This window comes from Populus alba, chromosome 13, assembly GCF_005239225.2.
Source record: "Populus alba chromosome 13, ASM523922v2, whole genome shotgun sequence".
NCBI classification, from domain to species: domain Eukaryota; kingdom Viridiplantae; phylum Streptophyta; class Magnoliopsida; order Malpighiales; family Salicaceae; genus Populus; species Populus alba.
Genome location: NC_133296.1, coordinates 482,707 through 501,585, shown reverse-complemented (window position 1 = coordinate 501,585; position 18,879 = coordinate 482,707). Strand labels below are relative to the sequence as shown.

The 18,879-nt window shown below is 33.4% G+C and overlaps 2 protein-coding genes and 1 long non-coding RNA gene across 3 annotated transcripts; all 3 read right to left on the bottom strand.

Moving 5' to 3' along the window:
- Positions 1–3,323: 3,323 nt before the first annotated feature.
- LOC118060927 (uncharacterized) lies at positions 3,324–6,952 on the bottom strand. The gene is made up of 9 exons (XM_035074244.2): positions 6,732–6,952; positions 5,511–6,038; positions 5,336–5,401; positions 5,091–5,257; positions 4,812–4,968; positions 4,630–4,714; positions 4,148–4,548; positions 3,916–4,020; positions 3,324–3,833 (listed from the first exon to the last, which is right to left on the bottom strand). Exons 1-9 carry the CDS (start codon positions 6,861–6,863, stop codon positions 3,528–3,530), a joined length of 1,947 nt encoding a protein of 648 aa, XP_034930135.1. The 5' UTR covers positions 6,864–6,952; the 3' UTR covers positions 3,324–3,527.
- Positions 6,953–12,738: 5,786 nt separating this feature from the next.
- On the bottom strand, positions 12,739–14,896 carry LOC118060832 (putative pectinesterase 52). Its single transcript, XM_035074120.1, has 5 exons — positions 14,670–14,896; positions 14,350–14,509; positions 13,925–14,164; positions 12,991–13,223; positions 12,739–12,898 (listed from the first exon to the last, which is right to left on the bottom strand). The coding sequence occupies exons 1-5, from the start codon at positions 14,894–14,896 to the stop codon at positions 12,739–12,741; spliced, it is 1,020 nt and encodes a 339-aa protein (XP_034930011.1).
- Positions 14,897–16,849: 1,953 nt separating this feature from the next.
- On the bottom strand, positions 16,850–17,978 carry LOC118060926 (uncharacterized). The gene is made up of 2 exons (XR_012167573.1): positions 17,820–17,978; positions 16,850–17,700 (listed from the first exon to the last, which is right to left on the bottom strand). It is a non-coding gene; the product is annotated as an uncharacterized lncRNA (long non-coding RNA).
- Positions 17,979–18,879: the final 901 nt, after the last annotated feature.

Sequence of the window (18,879 nt, the reverse complement as noted above, 5' to 3'; positions counted from 1 at the left end):
TAATTATTTATTTTCTTTTTATTGCCAAACGAGGTAGGTCTTGCTGCAATTTTTTATTATTATTTTAAGTTGATTTTAGGTTTTTAAGTTGTTTTTTGGGTTATTTGAAGTTATTGATAGATCTATTAAGGTGTTTTCAATGTTTCTGGTTAAAATATATTGAAAATAAGTATTATTTTTTTAAAAAAAAAACTAAGACCATTTTTTCTTCTCATTGACTAGTAACTTTTTTGTTTTGTTTTTTGGGGGTATTTTGATTATTTTATCGTTCATAAAATATTGAATAGACACAAATATCTCCAAACAAATTAGTAATAATTAATGTATCTAGTGAAAAAATATCAAAATAACCCTGGTCTAAAGGCATGCAAAATTTTTATAGGAAGGACAAAATAGTTATTATACTATAACAGTGAACAGTTGAAACTAGGTGTTTGTCTGGTATTATATTTCTACATGTGTTTAAATATGTTTTAAAAATGTATTTATCTTAAATAGAATTAAAAATATTTTTTATATGTTTTTTTTTATGTTTTTAACATTTTAGTATTAAAATATATATATTTCTAAGTAAAAAATAATGCACAATATCAATCACGCAACAAGTTTTGACATCAAATGATTCCAAGAACACACACGACACTTTTTATCAACCTAAAAAGAATAAATTCTTCTTGATTCCGACTTTAATATTTTAATTTCAAGAATTAAGAAATGGAAGAAATATTCTCATCCCCTGAGAAAGTTAGCGGAAGTGAACCCCAACACATCGAAGGGAAGCAAGCAAGTGAAAGAAAGAAGACCAAACGTAATGGCAGAGACAAATGTGGTGGTGGTTAAAATAAGTAGATGATATTGATTATCACTAGTAAAATACTTTATGAAATTTTATTAATTGAAAATATTTTTTTAAAAAATAAATTAAATTTAAAAATTAATCATGAAATATTTTAGATTTGATAAATTTTTTAATATATTATTGATGTGAAAAAATACATAAAAAAATTAAAAAAATATATTTTCTTGTAAAATATTTTGTGCAAAACAAGTCCTAGATCAAACACATTAAAAAGTAAAAAAAAAAAAAAAAAAACCTCAGAGCACTCAATTGTTCCCCCCTCTCCCACACGATGTGTTATAGTTTCAATTCCATTATAATTATCTAGTTTGAGATTAAAAATTTTGATTTTAATATAATCTTCAGGTTCGAGTCCTGAGATTGCTAATATGATACCATTTGAGGTTTACATAGTTAACTTTACAACTCACGAGATTAATCGAGGTACATGCAAGCTAACCAAACTTACATTAACAAAAAAAAAAAACTAGTTCCAATTTTATTGTATTTGATCATGTCCATCTTTTTTCTCTTTCTCTTCTTTTCTCATTTGAAGAGGTTGTTATTGTTGATAAAAGAACCGGGAATTTTGATATTACGATGTATGGTAATTTCTAAAAATATTTTTTATTTGAAAAATAAATTAAAAAACTTGTTTTATATTAAGTATATCAAAATTATTAATAAATACTAAAAAATAATTAATTTCATATATTTTTTTAAATAAAATATATTTTTGAAAACAAACTAAAAAAGCAAAAAACTACCGCAATTTAAAATATCCAATGCATGCTGGTTTAAGAAAAGCCATGCTAGTAATTTTTATTGTTCATGAAATATGAGTCAAATGAACTTTATGGGCCCGTGTGGATTTATAAAGGTATGGTACTATTTGTTTATATCGGACCCGCCTTCATTCAGTATAAAATTTTCTGACAAGTATGGATTACTAAGATATAATTTAAGAATAATGTTTTTAGATATTTAATGAATACTTTATTAATATAATTTATGTTATTTTAATTTTAAAATATCTGTACGTTGGTTAAGGGTGTGTGTGTTTCAAATATAAAGTCATTATTTAATCATTTTAATTTTTTGTTTAAAATATAAAATCACAAACTTCATTGACTATAATATTTTTAAATACTTTCAAAAGATTACAATACCCTTAAATTGTTATAAATTTTTATTATACAACTTTTTGAATATTTTTTTCCTAATATAAGTTTCCTATATAATTTAATGGTAAAATTGATTAAAAAATAGTCCAATGGAAGTCCTTAATTGAGAAATCAAAATAGTTTAATGGTAAAATTGATTAAAAAATAACTATATTTCTACTTCTATTTTTTTAGAATGTTCACTTTGGCTCGTATAGAGTGATTCTTTTAATATTAGCCCAGCGTCGAAAAACTATGAAAAAAAGGGAGAGGCAAAATACTGACGGGAAAAGTGGGGCTTTCGTTGAGAATTCTGCTAGGAATTTAAGGGTCAGGGACCATATTGAAATATATTTATTCTATAAGGATGGAAAAAAATACTGATGAATATATAAGGGTGAAAATGCAGTTTACCAGGTTTTTTTTTCTTGGATGACGCCCACAGGATGAGGAAAGAGGTGAAATGACAAGTGTGAAAAGACAGGCAGTGACAATAGAAAAATCTCCTAAATCATCAATCAAACACACACATCATGACGTGGGGACAGATCAGACGGTTGACAGTGACTCCTTTTACCTCTCTCTCTCTCTCTCTCTGGGTTTTGAAGACAGAATCGCGCGAGATGCGCGGGTGCTCTCTTTAACATTTCCAAGCTGTCTGATGGGAACCATGTCAGTCAGCCTAGGGCCCGTTTGTCTAGTCGCGATAAAATTCATGTCTCAAAGCTAAAAACAGTATAAAAAATATTTGTTTTAGTATACTGTAAGTGTAGTTTTTATTATTGAAAGTATTTTTTTATTTAAATATATATTAAAATAATATTTTTAATTTTTAATGCTATTTTATCGAAATTAAATAAAAAATATCAATTCAAAACATTTTTAATTATAATTTCAAATGTAAAAATAAACATTTTGATATGTCTTCACAATCGACTCAACCAACCACAATTCAAATCTCGAGTAAGGTCAGATCAGATCAGATGAGATCACATGCTCAGTCTCTGATAACTATTCGTAGTGGCCTCCTTGTACCCCCTAGGAAGGAAGTCATGATGATCCTATATAGGATCACCATGACTTCCTTGTAAGTAGAAGGAGGCCACCATCACCATGCATTTGCTAGCCTTCGTGTCCTGTATCAACTATCAAGCAGCAGCTAAAAAGAACAGCAATCTTGCTTAACTATGTTCAACCTTTTGCTGTTCTGTGCTGCTTCTGCCACACATTACGAAGATATCAACAATGAGTTAGATATGTGCAAGCTTCCAACGTTTTCAGATTCCGTTCACTCATTAATTAACACTCAGTAGACCAGGATCAAGATTCAAAACGTGTGACTTAAGCTCTTAATACTACCTTAAGCTTACAATCAAGATGATGGTTTGCACAAAAGACCGACTTCAGACAAGCTGGATTGCCCAGATCTTGAAGCCTGGATTTTTAGAACCATCATGAAAAGGGGAAAATGAAAATTACTTTAGATATACAAGGCTAGGGAAATTAACTACCGCCCATTTTGAACTTTAGACTTGTCCAACATGACCACTTGCAGGTCCTCCTAGTGTTAGAATCACACCTTGAAGATCACTCCTCGGCTTTGGTTCTCTGCCTAATGATGGAGCAGCTCTAATTACCGGATGTGTTCTTGTCATTTGAGCTTGTCGAAAACTCTGACCAGATTCTGGCTTGGGGAATGTTGTTGGATGATGAGAGGGCTTTAAGGAATCTATATGATTTGAGTTTGGAAACTGCTGGACAGTGTGGATTTGCGTTCCTGGAGATGCATGATTTTGAGCTAGAATGGCCCTTCCTGGTGCTACACAGGGTGCCTGATAGATGAAATCGCGTTTCAATAAGAATCCGAAAAATAGTTGAATATAGTGCAAAATAAGGTATGCAGTGTGAGCTTACAGGTGCAAACAAGACCCCTCTGAAAATCTTTCCATTGACAGTTGCAGTCATTAGAAGGCCTGAGTCGAAGGCTCCGTCAACTTTTCCTCGGACCTCAGCACCAACCTACAAAGTAAGAGATGGGAGTGAAAAGCGTGTATTAGCAGAACAGAAAGAAAAACTAACAGAGAAGCAAGATTTTTTGAGGATGCTTGGCACAGATCGATGCAAAGTATTGACATTGTGATTTTACCAGGTTTTGAATTGACCCTGCTTCCACGGGTCTATGTTCCATTGGTGGGAATGGTGTTCCTTGCCTGCCAAGCCCAACATGAACATACTGTTCTGCTCTCTTATTCTCTCTTGAAATTTGAAGACTGTACGGGGTTCTTTCGACTATAGTTCTAGGTTGTTTCGGGTTACTTGCAACATCATCAGCCCGGCAATTTCTCGGAATTTTGTTCAACTGCCTAAAAAAATTAAGTCCTTGGCAGGATGTGAGGGAATCAACTGATCTATGAACTGGGAACTGTTCTTGATCAGATTGTGACGGGGATGAATGTTGGGAAAGAGAAAGAGAATGCTCTTCTTGTTCTGAATCAATCTCCCATGCCTTGAGATTTGTAGTTCTTTTCTTCGTAGGATGCAGAGTATCTGAAAGGAAATATTAGAGTTATTGACGTGGGAAGTCTTGAGCTGTGCTGCTCGGGACAAGGATTTTGTTATGAAGACTACCTGAACTGAACTGAAAAGGTTGTTTTGATTCTTCTGATTCTTGAGAGCCCTTGCCGACTATTTCATTGTTCCCCGGAAACATCGTCTGCTTCACAGCATATATTAACAATCCTCCCAACTTGAACAGTCATATTTAACAGGAGGTTAAGTGTTTGCATTTTGAGAGTAATTAGATTCATTACCGAATTGTTCGCAGCTCCTCGGAGAAATCTTCTCTTTTCTTGATTCCAATGGTTTCCAAAGATCTTGCACATGGAAATGTTGTATCGACCATTGGGATGTTCTGCTTCAAGTTGCAACACCAACAGCTGGTTGAGAGGACGCTCATCCTCTCTGCACCTGCACACACACACACACAAAAAAAAACCGAGAAATAAAATTACGATACACGTGAAAATTATATGGGATGGTGTATTGTTGATAACAAAAGCCACAGACACGAAACCGAAACTTTCAGTTACCCTCCATAGATTGCAATATTTAAGCCCGTAACAACCGCAGTGTGAGAAAACCTCCCTTGAGGTTGCTGCCCGGATATATCAAGCTTTGTCCACGAACAGGCAATCACATCAAGTACCCAGACATCATTGTAGTAATGCTTGTCCCCAACACCTCCAATGACATAAACCTGCAGACCATGAAAAACACATTAACTCTCTTCACGAAGAACCAAAGACTTTCAGCAAAAACAGGTGGCATGACTTGCCTTTGTCCCAATATTCACAGCAGTATGGCCTGCTCTAACGCCTGGCGCAGATCCTTGAACAGCAAGCTGTCAGAAAAATCAGAATCATCTCACTACATTTACACAAGTTTTTCTTCAAAAACTCTTTGGAATTGTGACACCATAGCCGTAAAATAGAGCAAGGTGAAGCTAATACCTTTGTCCAAGTCATTGTATCGGTATCCAGAACATCCACATCACCATGAAACCTATCACCGCGATCACCACCGTATACAAAAAGCTTACTGCCAATTGCAACAGCACTGTGACTATCCCTAGCAGCAGGAATACTTCCTTTCACCTCCGGAGAAGTCCATCTCATGGACTTGAGGTCTAAAACATGCAAATCGTTTAAATAATTTGCCTCACCTTCTCCACTTCCGCCAAATACCATGATTTTGTCATCACCAATCAGTGTTGCAGTGTGACTTTCGCGAGGCGAAGGAGGATTCCCTTTGCATTCAGGGCTCATCCACTCCTTGGTCCCAAGGTCCAATACATGAAGATCATTCGCCTTCTTAGAGCCATTCGTGCCCCCAAACACGATCATTTGTCGGCCCACAAGAACAGCACTGTGGCTGTCTCTAGGACCAGGCCCTTGACCTGTAGTTGCCATTGTGTTCCAAAGCATTGTATCTAGATTTAGCATGAGAACATCACTGAAATCCAGACCCCCGCAACATCCCTGGAACGATAAAAACAAATATAAAAGATTTAGTAATTAGCATAAATAAATTTATTTGCAGTTCACCAAGCAATCAGATATTACTTTCAAAAAGCACAACACATAAATAACACACGAAATAAATATTAATGAAACTGATTGTGAATCTGATCAACCCGAAAACTTAAGTGTTAAGTACGTAAGGCTACTCTTGAGTCTTGACGGCTTGATCATTAATACAGCTATGTTATTTATATTACTCTTCAACACTCATCGATCTCACTGTAGAGAAAAGCTTACTCGAGGGCAAACTAAGTTTCACGAACTTGTTTCTATCATAAATAAAGTGAAAATAGAAAATAATCCGAACAAATTCTTTTATTCTTCTTATAATTATTTCTGTATCTAGAAAGAACGAGAAACAGGAAAGAACTAAACTACTTGGAAAAAGTTAATGTCTTCTTTGCCAAATACACTTCATAGAAGAACACAAAGAAAATATATGTATATATATAGCTGAACAGAAAGCAGAAAGAATTTGTTCTCTGCATTACGGGACATGAATCAACAGAAATGAAAGGCAAAGGATAGCAGCAAAATCAAAGTATAGCTGACGAAAACTGCTTCATCGAGTATATCTAGGCAATACAAATTAAGGATGGTTTTTCAGGGCAGAAAAGGAGTTATCATGTAGTTGAAGGAAGTTATACGTACACCAAAGACATAAACAATCCCATGAGAGTAGCAAGCAGAATGACCCCATCTTTCAGAAGGGTTAAATCCTAAAACCTTAGGATAGAGCCACATTGCTTTCTTCTTCGCAGCTTCACCTCCCAGAGAGCCCATTGGAAGCCTTCTCCCCTCTTTTTTCTCCTGAGGTGAATGACTCTGTTAATTTCTAGTTCAACACAGCGCCTGGTAATGATCAAGAAAGTTGAAGAGAGAAAAATAGATGAGAGGGTCAAAAGTGGACATGAACAAGCGAAGTGGAATATCAACTATCATTGTCAATAGACATGAAAAGATGGGCGCTTTCAAGTCTCAATCACTGTGTCAACCAACATCGATAGAAGGTAGTGGTGAAAGGAGCTCTCCTTTTTTTTTCACATAAATATTCTACCACTTCTCCTCGTAAGAAAGATATTACTGCACTTTGTTGTTGGTATAGTAAAACATCAAATAACAGGCTATAGAGGATATATAGCATAATATTACCACCAATAACAAAGTCATGATGTGTAATCGTGGAAACCATAGTTGATTCGAGAGAAGGCCTGCAGGTTAAGAAGGTCGACTTGGTTGGTGAAAAAAAAAAAAAAATAATATTATTATTTTAATTGAAAAATTCAAGAGAAATCAATGGTTTAATTACTGTGCCTTGACCGTGTCCTTCACTGGTCTATCCACATTTTAAAAGAATGATGGAAACATGAGTTTTGATCGGCGTGTTTTTTTTTAAATAATAATTAAATTATTATTGTTTTCCTTTTCCTTTCACACTTGTTTAGCTAAAATGGGGGTGTGGGGGCATTGGGTTTGGAAAATGATGGGAGGCTTGAGGACACGTGGAGTTTGTGATTGAATTTTAATTTTTTGTTTTTTTTGGGTGAATTTTTTTTAAAAAATTAATTATTTTCGTGTTTTTTTTTATTTTATTGATGTACTGATATTAAAAATAAAATTAAAAAATATATTATTTTAAAATATTTCTAAAAATAAAATACTTAAAAAAACAGCACCAGCAAACTTCCAAATAAATCTTTTCATATGGTAAAGGTTGAGGCCCTCGCATGGGTTTTTCTTGAGGGGTAGAGATAGAGAAAGAAGGGAGCTTTTTTTTTTTTTTTTTTTCTTTCTCTGTGATAAACTCACATGGGTTTTTCTTTCTTTGTGAGTATGATATTGGGATTGATGGATGTGAGGTTTTCACTCTCTCTCTCTCTCTCTCAATCATCCAATTTTCAAGGTGGGTTCTTGATGTGGATCAAGAAATGTCTATTCTCGAGGATCTTTGGGAGGAGTGTGGGGGCTTTGTGTTGTGCAAATTCTTTTTTTGTGTTGGGAAATGAGAATGGTGTTGTTTCTCTCAATAGATTTGGAGGTTTTCGAAAGATAATGGGAAAAAAAAAATCATACAATTTACCCCCCTCTAGTGAGAAACCTGACAATCATGTCTTCAACTGTTAGTGGTCGTGTAGACCCTGAGATTTATTTTGAGAAGATTTCAATTTAATTCTCAATTAGGTCCAGAAGAAAAACAATTAGGTCCTAAAATAGATAATGAGCTGTGGATTAATCTAAGGTTTTCCAGCAATTTTAGTAGGAGGAATAAGCCTCACATACCTCTATAGGGGAAGATATATGCCATGGAACTTTGCTTAATAATAATGCATGACAAGTCTATTAGGTCATGCACATGGAAGCCATTCACTTCAACAGGGTGAAATATTATTGCTGCCATTTTTTCTCTGTCTTTTTTTATTTTTTTAATATGAGCATTCAAATTAACTTGTATATAATTAAATTTACGAGCTCTGAAATTAACGATCATATAAATATTCAGTGACTATTATATAAGCAATCACAATGTTCGAACTTGAAACATAAAGGAAAAAAAACTTTTTAATTTTAAACTCTTATTACTGGGCTCATATTGTAAATAATTTTTTTTTTTTAGTTTTTAAGTTTCTAGTTATTTAGTCCATGATGTAGTTTGTAGTTTGAATGTGGATTTAAGATTATGTTTATTTATTTAAAAAGATCATGAAAAATACATAAAATAACATAAAATCTTGTATTTTTAAAAACATAAATACATAAACACATGTCTTTTTATCGTTATTCTCTCTATTTTTTTTTATTATACATACATATATATATATATACATATATATAGTTGTGACACTAACACGTAAAAGAAGGAAAGAAACAAGTTGAAATCCCCCCGTACTTATTTGGATATAGTGTCTCCATTAACATTTTACTGTTGATCACTGTGAAGTAAATCTGAAAGATTACCAACAGTAATTTGAGTTGACACACTTGTTTTCAAAGGGATTTGGCTGCTCGTTATCTTTGAACGATAAATATACCACACTCAAGTCATTGTTCATGATGTTTTTTTTTTAGTGTTGATAAATTTGTATTGTTAATAATTTTTTAATAATATTAATAATGTTATTATTAAAATTCTAATGTATTTTCAGGGTTTATTTACTTATTCCTTTTTTTAATCTTTTTTATGTATAATTCCTTTTTTTTTTTAAATATCAAGATTTTAAATAGCGATAATCTTAATATCATGTTTTACAATCACGAATTATACAAGCTGTGATATTTTACATTTTCTTGAAATTATTTATTATTGCATAATATTTTTTTAAAATAAATTCCAATTTTTAAAAATTATAATCAAAGTTCTCGTAGTACTTGCACATTGATATGAGATTATGATCAAGGACTCAAAAATCATGGTGATGGTCATGTATTGATTACTGTTGTTTCAAATATATATATATATATATATATATATATATATATATATATATATTTCTTGAACGACATTTCATTTCAACATTAGTAGCTGTGACTTTAATAATGAGAAGCCATTGATGTGCAATTCACAGGTCATCGTTGTCTACTTTATTTTATCCAATAATAAAGCTATCCTTCCCTCTTTCGTTTTTATTTATTTATTTAATCAAAGATGATGCTACTTAGGATTGACAACTTTGTTTTCTAATCATATTCACCTTTCAATATGTAAATAATGACAAGATATATAATTGACATAAAATAATTTATTAATAAACTTGTCTCAACACTGTAATAATAGTTTACTTCACTGTAATTAGTGAATTCCATTTTTTTCCTCTGCAATTCCAGTAATTAATTATCTCGTGTCATGTTCTAATCTTTCGCACAATAATTGGAGCGCCCATGTTTCGCTGTTGGTGGAGCAAATTTCATGGGAACCTCGATCATTCGATGATGAGATCTTCAAGGAGTCGTTTTAATTTAAGATTTTAAATAAAAACTCTATAAGATCTTAATTATTGTCTTGTATTAAAAATATAATTAAAAATAACAGATTATAGGATTTTATTTCATAATCATTCATTTATTAAAAAAATAATAACATGTTAAATAATCATACCATCATAACATACCATGAAATCTAATAATTTATACCATAGCTACAAGATTCAGTCATGTTCAAGACCTGTACTACGAGTTATCGCAAATCAATCGATAGATTGATCCAAATCTATTTATTTGATAGAATAATGTTATTTAAGATAGTTTTTTTAAAAAACTAAAATGGTCTTATTTTGAAAAAAACATTTGATAAATTAAAAAAACCTTAAACAATATTATATATTTTTTACTAGAAAAAAAAAAAAAACCTATTGGGTGATTGAATTTAACTAGATAAACTAAACTCTTCGGTCATTTCGAAGATAAACACTGAAACTACAGGTGACAAGAATTACACAGCGATCGAGCTAGCTGGCTAGCCCGAGCTGAAACTATGATTTAGAATGATCCAGAGTAAGGTTTTTATATTAATCAGAAACAGGGATGAATGAGCTTCATCACCTATTATATATATATCCCGAAGAAATCTTTACATGATCACGCTCGCCTATCGCGAGAAGGACCTGCAGGTGAAGGAGGCACAAAAGCACAAGCAAATGTACACTGAGTTGACAAATGACAGCAGGCAGTGGAGTTGTAGCAATAAAGAAAGGAGAGGGAAGGCGTAGAATACAAGCGATAAACACGGGAGAGCTTCAGTTTTGGATTTGGTGGCGAGTGCGAGTGAGCGACTGACCCCTTTCTTTGTCCTCGACATGTCTTGACTCTCGTGCATGCATGCCCTAGCTAGCCCCGAGCTTTGTAACTTGAAATCAGACCTCTTCCTCTCCTCACTTTCTTGAAAGGTAAAAAAGAGATGGACTTTGCAAGTGAAAAGATACGAAAGACATCTATCTAATCGAGGGAGAGAGGCGTCTGATGTTTTTCACCATTGTCGAGTAAAAGAATGACAGGAATTATTGCAGATTCATGTTATCTTCAATAGTCTTTGTTTACCCTGACGAGTCATTGGCTGCATCGATCCTTGCACTAAATCAATATCTTTTTAGGATTTTAAACATAAATTAAGATAGTATTATTTTAGATCAAGACTTTTCAAGCCAAGTCTTCGATCTCAGGTTAGATATAACATACAAAACAAAATGTTTTTTTTTTTTTTTCCCATTCATGTTGTTCTTAAACTTCTTCATTTCGAAACAGTAACTAGTAAAACTAGAAGAATAAAAACTAGCGTCGAGATCAACATGGTGCGCGGGGGAGTGTTTCCGAGGAATATGAAAGCCCCACCGTGGAGGTGGTGCGCAGTTGACTGGCACAAGAACCTCCACGGAACGGCACACTTAACTGCCATATAAGATTCCAACAAAGCAACTAATGACCCCTCCATTTGACTCCCTTTATTATATCATATTCTCTACACAAATGTCTTCACTTTTCACAGCCAGCACTGTCTCCAAAGTTAAGGCCTCTCAGGCAAAGGAGGAGATAAGTTAGTGTTGTCACATGCAATTTGGTGGTGGTGCTGGGCCATCAAAAACTAATTATGATCAAGTAATGAGCATGAATTTGCCCACCATCGAAGGTTGGAAGCCATTGATGCTTGTTGGTCGCACTTGTCATCAAGAGAAGAGAACCTTAATTGGGTTCAATAGTTTTATACAAAAAAATGGCAAACAACGAACCAAGATTTCATCAATCCATCAACCTCTCATCATGTTGTTTTTTTATGACCAGAAAACTCTCTCAGAGCCCAAGTCCCGAAAGACCCTGGAGAGTCCTTTAAGACCTCTTTATTGAACTGGATCAAAGATAAAAACGTGACCTATCTCATTAACCTACTATACTAGAACAATACAACTTTACAGTTTATATAAACTGCTCAAGATTCTTTTTTTTTCTTTTTTTTTTTCCCTCCCATATCTTCTTTCTATTTTATTATTTTTTCCCCTCAATTTCATCATTAGTTTTTTCTAAAGTTTTTCCCCATTTCTTTTTTAAAAGGTACTAGTTTTTTTATATATCCGTGTGTGTGAGTTAAATGATATAAATTTTCTCTCACAATCAAATTTCAAGCTTTTAATCCATTTATTTAGTATATTTTCACCAAAACTATAAGTATTAAAGGAAAACAACTTTTTTATATAAATAATATATTCATTCTAACAAATATTTTTAAAATTATAAATAATTCTAAGTACTCACATCACGTGGAGCACAAGCAAATATCATAAGGTTGTATAAAATTCAAGAATTAATTTTAAAAAATAAAAAAATATTAAAAATAAAATATATTCAGGCCAATTTGATCGTGAGTACTGTGATTATAGCTTTTAAGTGTTTGATAACACTTTAAAAAGCTAATATCACAGCCACTTCCATGTGTTATTTTCAAAAGTTATAACTTTTAACTTTTCAAAAGCCACAATGATAACTAAAAGCCATAGCTAAAAATTGCAAAATATTCTTAGATTGCTGAAATGCATCTTGACGAAATTTACTTTGAAATGCATCTAAACTGACGAAAATTAATCTTCAAATCCAATACCCTGGAGAAAAAAAGAGAGCAAGAATCCTGACGACTACGACAAACAAAATGTGATAGCCATAATATATATGTAGGGAATCAAAGAGGTAGCTTTGCAAGCCAGCCATCTTGGTCGATGAAAGATGGCTTGGAAAACAATTCGTGTTGTCCTGTTGATGGCTTCCTTATCCATGGAACACGCTTCGATTTATTAGACCCTGGTCCCTTACAATTAACCTCCACGTACGTGAAATTCTCCCTTGAAATCAGAAAATCAAGAAAAATCATGATCAGATGTTAAAAATAAGAAACAATCGAATATATAGGTCTCGAGGTTCGAGACAAACTTACTCTTGCCCTGCGTAACCCCAAGCATTCCACCCAAGAGGATCAACCACTTTTGAGAAATATGAATCTCGAAATATTACTCTCGAGTATGGTCTATAGGCTCTTCCAAGAAATGCTTGAACACCTTCAATTCCAGAAATAGTGCATCCACTAAATATGAAACCGCTCGGATCATTAGGAAACTCTCGACCTTGGGCTGTTATGACGCCTTTACTAGTAACATTTATCGAGCAACCCTGCACGAATCATGGGATAAGATAGACATTTTGAATTTATATTTTTTCTAATAATTAATCAAGTCTAGATCTTTAATATGCCATATTTCTCTTAAATAATTTCATTTTGTGTTGCACATGGTATGAAATTTAGAGCTTTTAAATAATTAATATTTTAGTTTTCAAATCTTATAAATAAGAGTCGTGATGGGTGAAAAGTAGATTCATAATTTTTTTTAGGTTTTTTTCTTCTTTTGTTATTGGTTTGTTTTAAAAATACTAGCTCTTAATTTTTACTTTAAGGTTTAGGTTTGGTTTCTATAAAGAGATATTGAGTATAATTTTTTTGAGTTTATTAAACTTTATTTAGGAATGCATAAAAAAATGGAGTTGGAATTTGAGGAGGTTAATTGAGGATTGTTCTTTTACACTAAGTATGTGTGTGTGTGTGTATATGCTATCTTTTTATAATGATTGTAAGATTATTACATTTTATATGTTTTTATGATTATAAACTAAATAAATGGGCTCACCTGTTTAATAAACTAATCATTTTATTATTAATTAATGGAAAATATTAGTAAAAATGTTGCCACAAGGAGCAATATTTCTAACAAAATGCAACTTCTAAGATGATATATAAGAGTAATTCGTCAAGGAAAAAAAAATAAAAATTCCATCCATAACTTCGCGTAGAAAGATTACTCCATGCAAACTCTTACCTCATAGAAAGATTGACCAGCACCAAATATAAAATCTACTGCTCCTTCAATGTAGCAGTTAAAGAAGTGATGCCGGCCTTGGACATCCCACAATGTATCTTGAACTCCCATGAAAGCACAGTCATAGAAACCTGATTTATCACCATAAATCCGTGCAGAAAGTGCTGGCCGGGCTACTCCAACTCCAGGTTTCTTGATTCCATAGTTCATATTTTGCTTGAATGGAAGGTTATATGAATTCTGCATTATTATTGATAAATAAGCTGGGAGATTTCAGCTATTTGAACAACATGATGATGTTGTGGATGTAATCTGTATTTATTATTGCTTCTCGTGTTCTTAATACCAAAAGGGAAAAAAAAAGAAAAAAGAAACTGGATATATAAACTATCACAAGAAAACTGTACACAGCAGAAGCATTTTACCTTGAAGGTTATGCCCTTTGCTACAACATTGCTTGGTGATGAGGTAAAAGTAGCACTAGTATCAGTGCTTTCGTGTGCATTATAAGTAATCGTTGTTAGGGTGCGATCTCTTCCTTTCAGAAAAATACATGGTTTGTCTTCTGGTATAGTCACCTGTTCTCTGCACATTGTTATCAACCATAGTATATATATCTTAAGGAGAAAATTTCTTTGAATTATGACACACATGTTATGCTATGGATATGAAGATTTTAAAAAAAGAAAAGGTATAGTTAGACCATATGCTAAGTCAAGAAATGGGAGTAAAGAAGAGATATTACATGTAGGTGCCAGGATTGATTCGAACTTTGATCCATCGATCGTTATTTATTGGAATGGAATCAATAGCATCTTGGATTTTCATGAAATGCCCTTTGCCGGATTGATCAACAACTATGGTCCTTCGAACCTTTTTTCCTCTTCCTGGTTTACAATCAATAGCTTGAGAGGTGCTCGAGGAGATGGTGATGAACAAGATGACAATGACATTAAACAGTGGCTTTTGCATTTTTTTTGGAAAAAATGGGGAGTTGAAAAGCTCTAAAATGTTACAATGGTGAATAGATTGTGGTTGCCGCAGCATTCTTGGGCATATGTAGTGACCTTCTTGCTTTGTGTTGCCATTTTAAGAATGTTGAATGAGATTCACATGGCTCCAGTCAAGCATTATGATTTTCGACGATTTGATTCTCTTTTATTAATTTGTGCTAAATCTAAGTTTTCTAATTAATGCAAATAACCATTATCGTTTGGAATCCTCTAAATTAAATTTATTAAAAAAAACTATTCCTATCAAATAAAAAAAAAACTAGAAAAAACATAATAATACAGAATAGAAAAAAAATAAAATTGTATGTGATGAAGTTTGATTATTTCCTTATTTATTTAGATAAAATTAATTATGACGATGAGAAACGCAAACATTAAGAAGTAAATTTCAATTTCCAAAAGAAAAGGAAGAGAAAAGAAATTAATGTACTTTTATTTAGGTCTCCATAATGCAAGACCAAAATTTAAGCTACCATTTCTATGTAGTATAGAAGCTAATATATGTTTAGGAATATTAAGCTCTTCAGGTCCCCATCCCACTATGGTCTCGAGTGTTATATAATAAATTTTCCTGTATATACAGGAAAATCCTTTTTTTTTTTTTTAATAAAAAACAATATTTTTTCTTTTGATACTGTGTGGAGATAATTTTTCTTTTCATCTGGTGGAATTTTAAATTACACATTTTATTTTTGAGTTAATGTTTTGCTATTTATATATATAGGAGTTAAGGTAAAAACTTAGTATTTATATGAACTTAATATTTATTTTTATATTTTGTATTAACTATAAAATATTATCCAAATAACATCTGGAGAGATCTCATTGTATATATCTATATTCAACGAAAAAGGTTGATTAAACATAGATAAGACAAAAATACTTGAAAAACCAACTATTAAATTATAAAATAGCATTATGGATGTGTAGTTGATCACCTATGAAGAGCAGGGCTCTTGGGAGAGGCAGAGGAGCTTATATATCCGATGCCGATAGAACAAAGTGCTGCTGCTTGGGGAGCACTTTTAGGTGCTTGTAGGGAAGAAGGAGATGTTGAATTAGGTGAGAGATGGGATGATGCTTTGTTATCAAAAATCTATGCAAGGCTGGGAGATGGGATGGTGTAGCAAATGTGAGGAAACTATTGAAGGAAAGAGGAGTCAAGATCTCCACTGGAATTAGCATGATTGATTTTGATGGTGTTGTCCGTGAATTCAGATGGATTGCATCCGCAAATGAAGAAAATCTACCTGACAATGAAAAATATGCTCAAGATGCTAGAGATAGAATATTATTCACCAAATATATCTCAAGTTAGATTCGATATTGAAGAGGAAGAGAAGGAAGCTGAGCTGCAGAACCATAGTGAAAAATTTGCAATTGCTTTCGGATTCATTAACACAGCCAGTAACAGCAACACGAGTTGTGAAGAATTTAAGGATGAGTGAGGGCTGCCATTCTGCCTTCAAGCTACCCTCTTGAGTCTACAGTCGAGAGATTATCGCGACGGACCGTGCACGCTACCGCCATTTCAGGACTGGAACATGTTCATGCAAGGATTTCTGGTGAGTTACGGAGATAGCTGAAGCATTCAAGTTGCGGTGCAAAGAGGGGAGTTAGCAGCTATAGTTGTAAATGGAGGTTGCAGTTCCATCATCCTAATCAAGGTTCAGAAAAGATTATAATGCTCAAGTTTTTTCAACCAGGCCAACCAAATTTTCACATATGGAGTAGCAGATTTGGATATGATGATTGCGTCTTGAGCCATTATAACTGTTGTCATAACTATAATTACAGTAGCTGACAAGTAATTTTTTGTCCGAATGTTCCATGATTAACAGTGGCAAGAAGTTCATTCGATTTTTGACTGGAACCAGTTCAAACTAGATTTTACTTACTTATGTAGCAGAAATTAAAATAGAAAGAAACTAGGATCCTAACTTGTTTATTTTCAGTTTGTTACCAAGCATGGGAGAATGAATGTTACAGCTGCATAACTTATAGTCCAGCATACTGCTCATCATTCAGGTAATTGCAGGAGGCCTATCGAACATACAAAGTTTGACTCAACTGCTTAGATGGATTTCATTTTTCAAGTTGTTCATTCTTTCAGCTACTAATCCTTGAAAACTAGAACTATAGCACTCACAAGCACACTAGTCACGGCCTTTATTCAAACATAGTATGAAGCACAGAAGCAGAAGGCCTAGAGGCAAGATAGCCATGACATATATATAGATTACATGAGTAACAAGAGCACTTTGCAGTTCAATACCATAGAAAAACTTAGCAGTGTAGACCACTCTATATGCTATAATTGCATCGCTTTGACTCATGATTGATCAGCAACCTTTCTTAGGCTGGCAATCATTGGTAAAGGAATGGTGAGTATCAGTAGATGATCCAGAAGGATTGCCATAGTTCCCATAACTGCTGTTGGCCTCGTCGTCAGTGCTGCCCTTGTTGTCACTAGTAGAAGGGCTGCTAGTTGCATTATCATTCTTGGTATCAGCTGCTGGCACCGAGCCTGTCACTGGATTACCATAGGTGCCAACTTTTCCTGGTTGATTATTAGGGTTAACATCAGTTCCAGCATTGTTAAAGGCATCTAATTTACCTTCCTGCTGCACATTAGACAAGGGCTTATCATCAGTTTTTCCTGCCTTGATTTCCTTCAAAAGAAGCCTTTTAGCATCAACTTGAAGATCCAAGAATGCCAGCCCTAGCACAAATACTATTGCGACGGTCGTCTTCATCATTAACCTGTTATTTTCAATCAACAGCAGATTATCCAAGTATGCAGAGGTATTAAGATTAAAGAAGTAATTTACTTCTAAACTGAAATTTAACTAAAAATGGTATTTCCACCCCCTCTTACGTACCTTATATCCCTTCTCTAGTGTGATCATTGGTGGATTAACACTGCTTCAAGGGAGCAAATTTATAGAAGAAACATGTTTATAATAATCATGATTAGTGAGAAACTAAGATTAAAATGTGAGCACAACGAAGTAGTGGAGTGATTACAAACTCACAATCTTCTGGCCTTATTGGTGAGGCCACACTCAGGTGTGCTTGAAAGGGGCCACCAGATACAGTAGTAATTATGAACAAGGGTGAACAACAGATCAGATAATCTGAATAAAGGGTTGAGATTTTTACTTGGTTTTGTTTATATTGAGGCTTAATGATGTTTGCGTTTGTAGGGCTCAGCAAGTGCAGCACCAAAATATACAGTTTATGCACTATGAATCTACCAGCTAGCAATGGCATGTTAATTGGTTGATGACATAACAATAAGATCATTAATAATTTGAATACAGACAAGCATGCATCCTGCATATGCTCCAGGTAAATTGTAATTATGGGATCATAAAGTTGATCTGATTGCTAAGATAAGTAATCTAAGGGGTAAACATGGAGCTAAAAACTGTTCTTCGCTTCTGAAAAATGTCGAGAAAATCAGGCTCTCAAGATGAATTGGACCTGTTTGGGCTATCTAAGCTCATTACAACCCAAGTTACCAAATAAGTATGGGGCTAACCCTAGCATGAGCTCATACACTAAACCAGCCAGGTCCATACCCTTTCACCCATCAAAAAGAGTGGTGATAAAGCACCCAGCTAATTACAGGGTGTCTGAAAATATTTTAATTATTTTTAAAATATTTTTGTATTTTTTAAAAATTAATTTTGATACCAATATATAAAATAATCTAAAAATATATATAAAATAATTAAATTTAAACAAAAAGAAAATTAATTTTTCATGTTTGGAATGAAGAGTGGTCACCAAATGGATAAAGCACTAAATTATTCAAAGCCCCACAAATAAACTTGACAAAATCAAACCATTTCTCCACCACTAAAAGGATAGAGAAGCCAAACTCACTCACTTCTACCAATTTCCCTTAAAAAAAAAACCTCCAGAAGGGACCAGTTT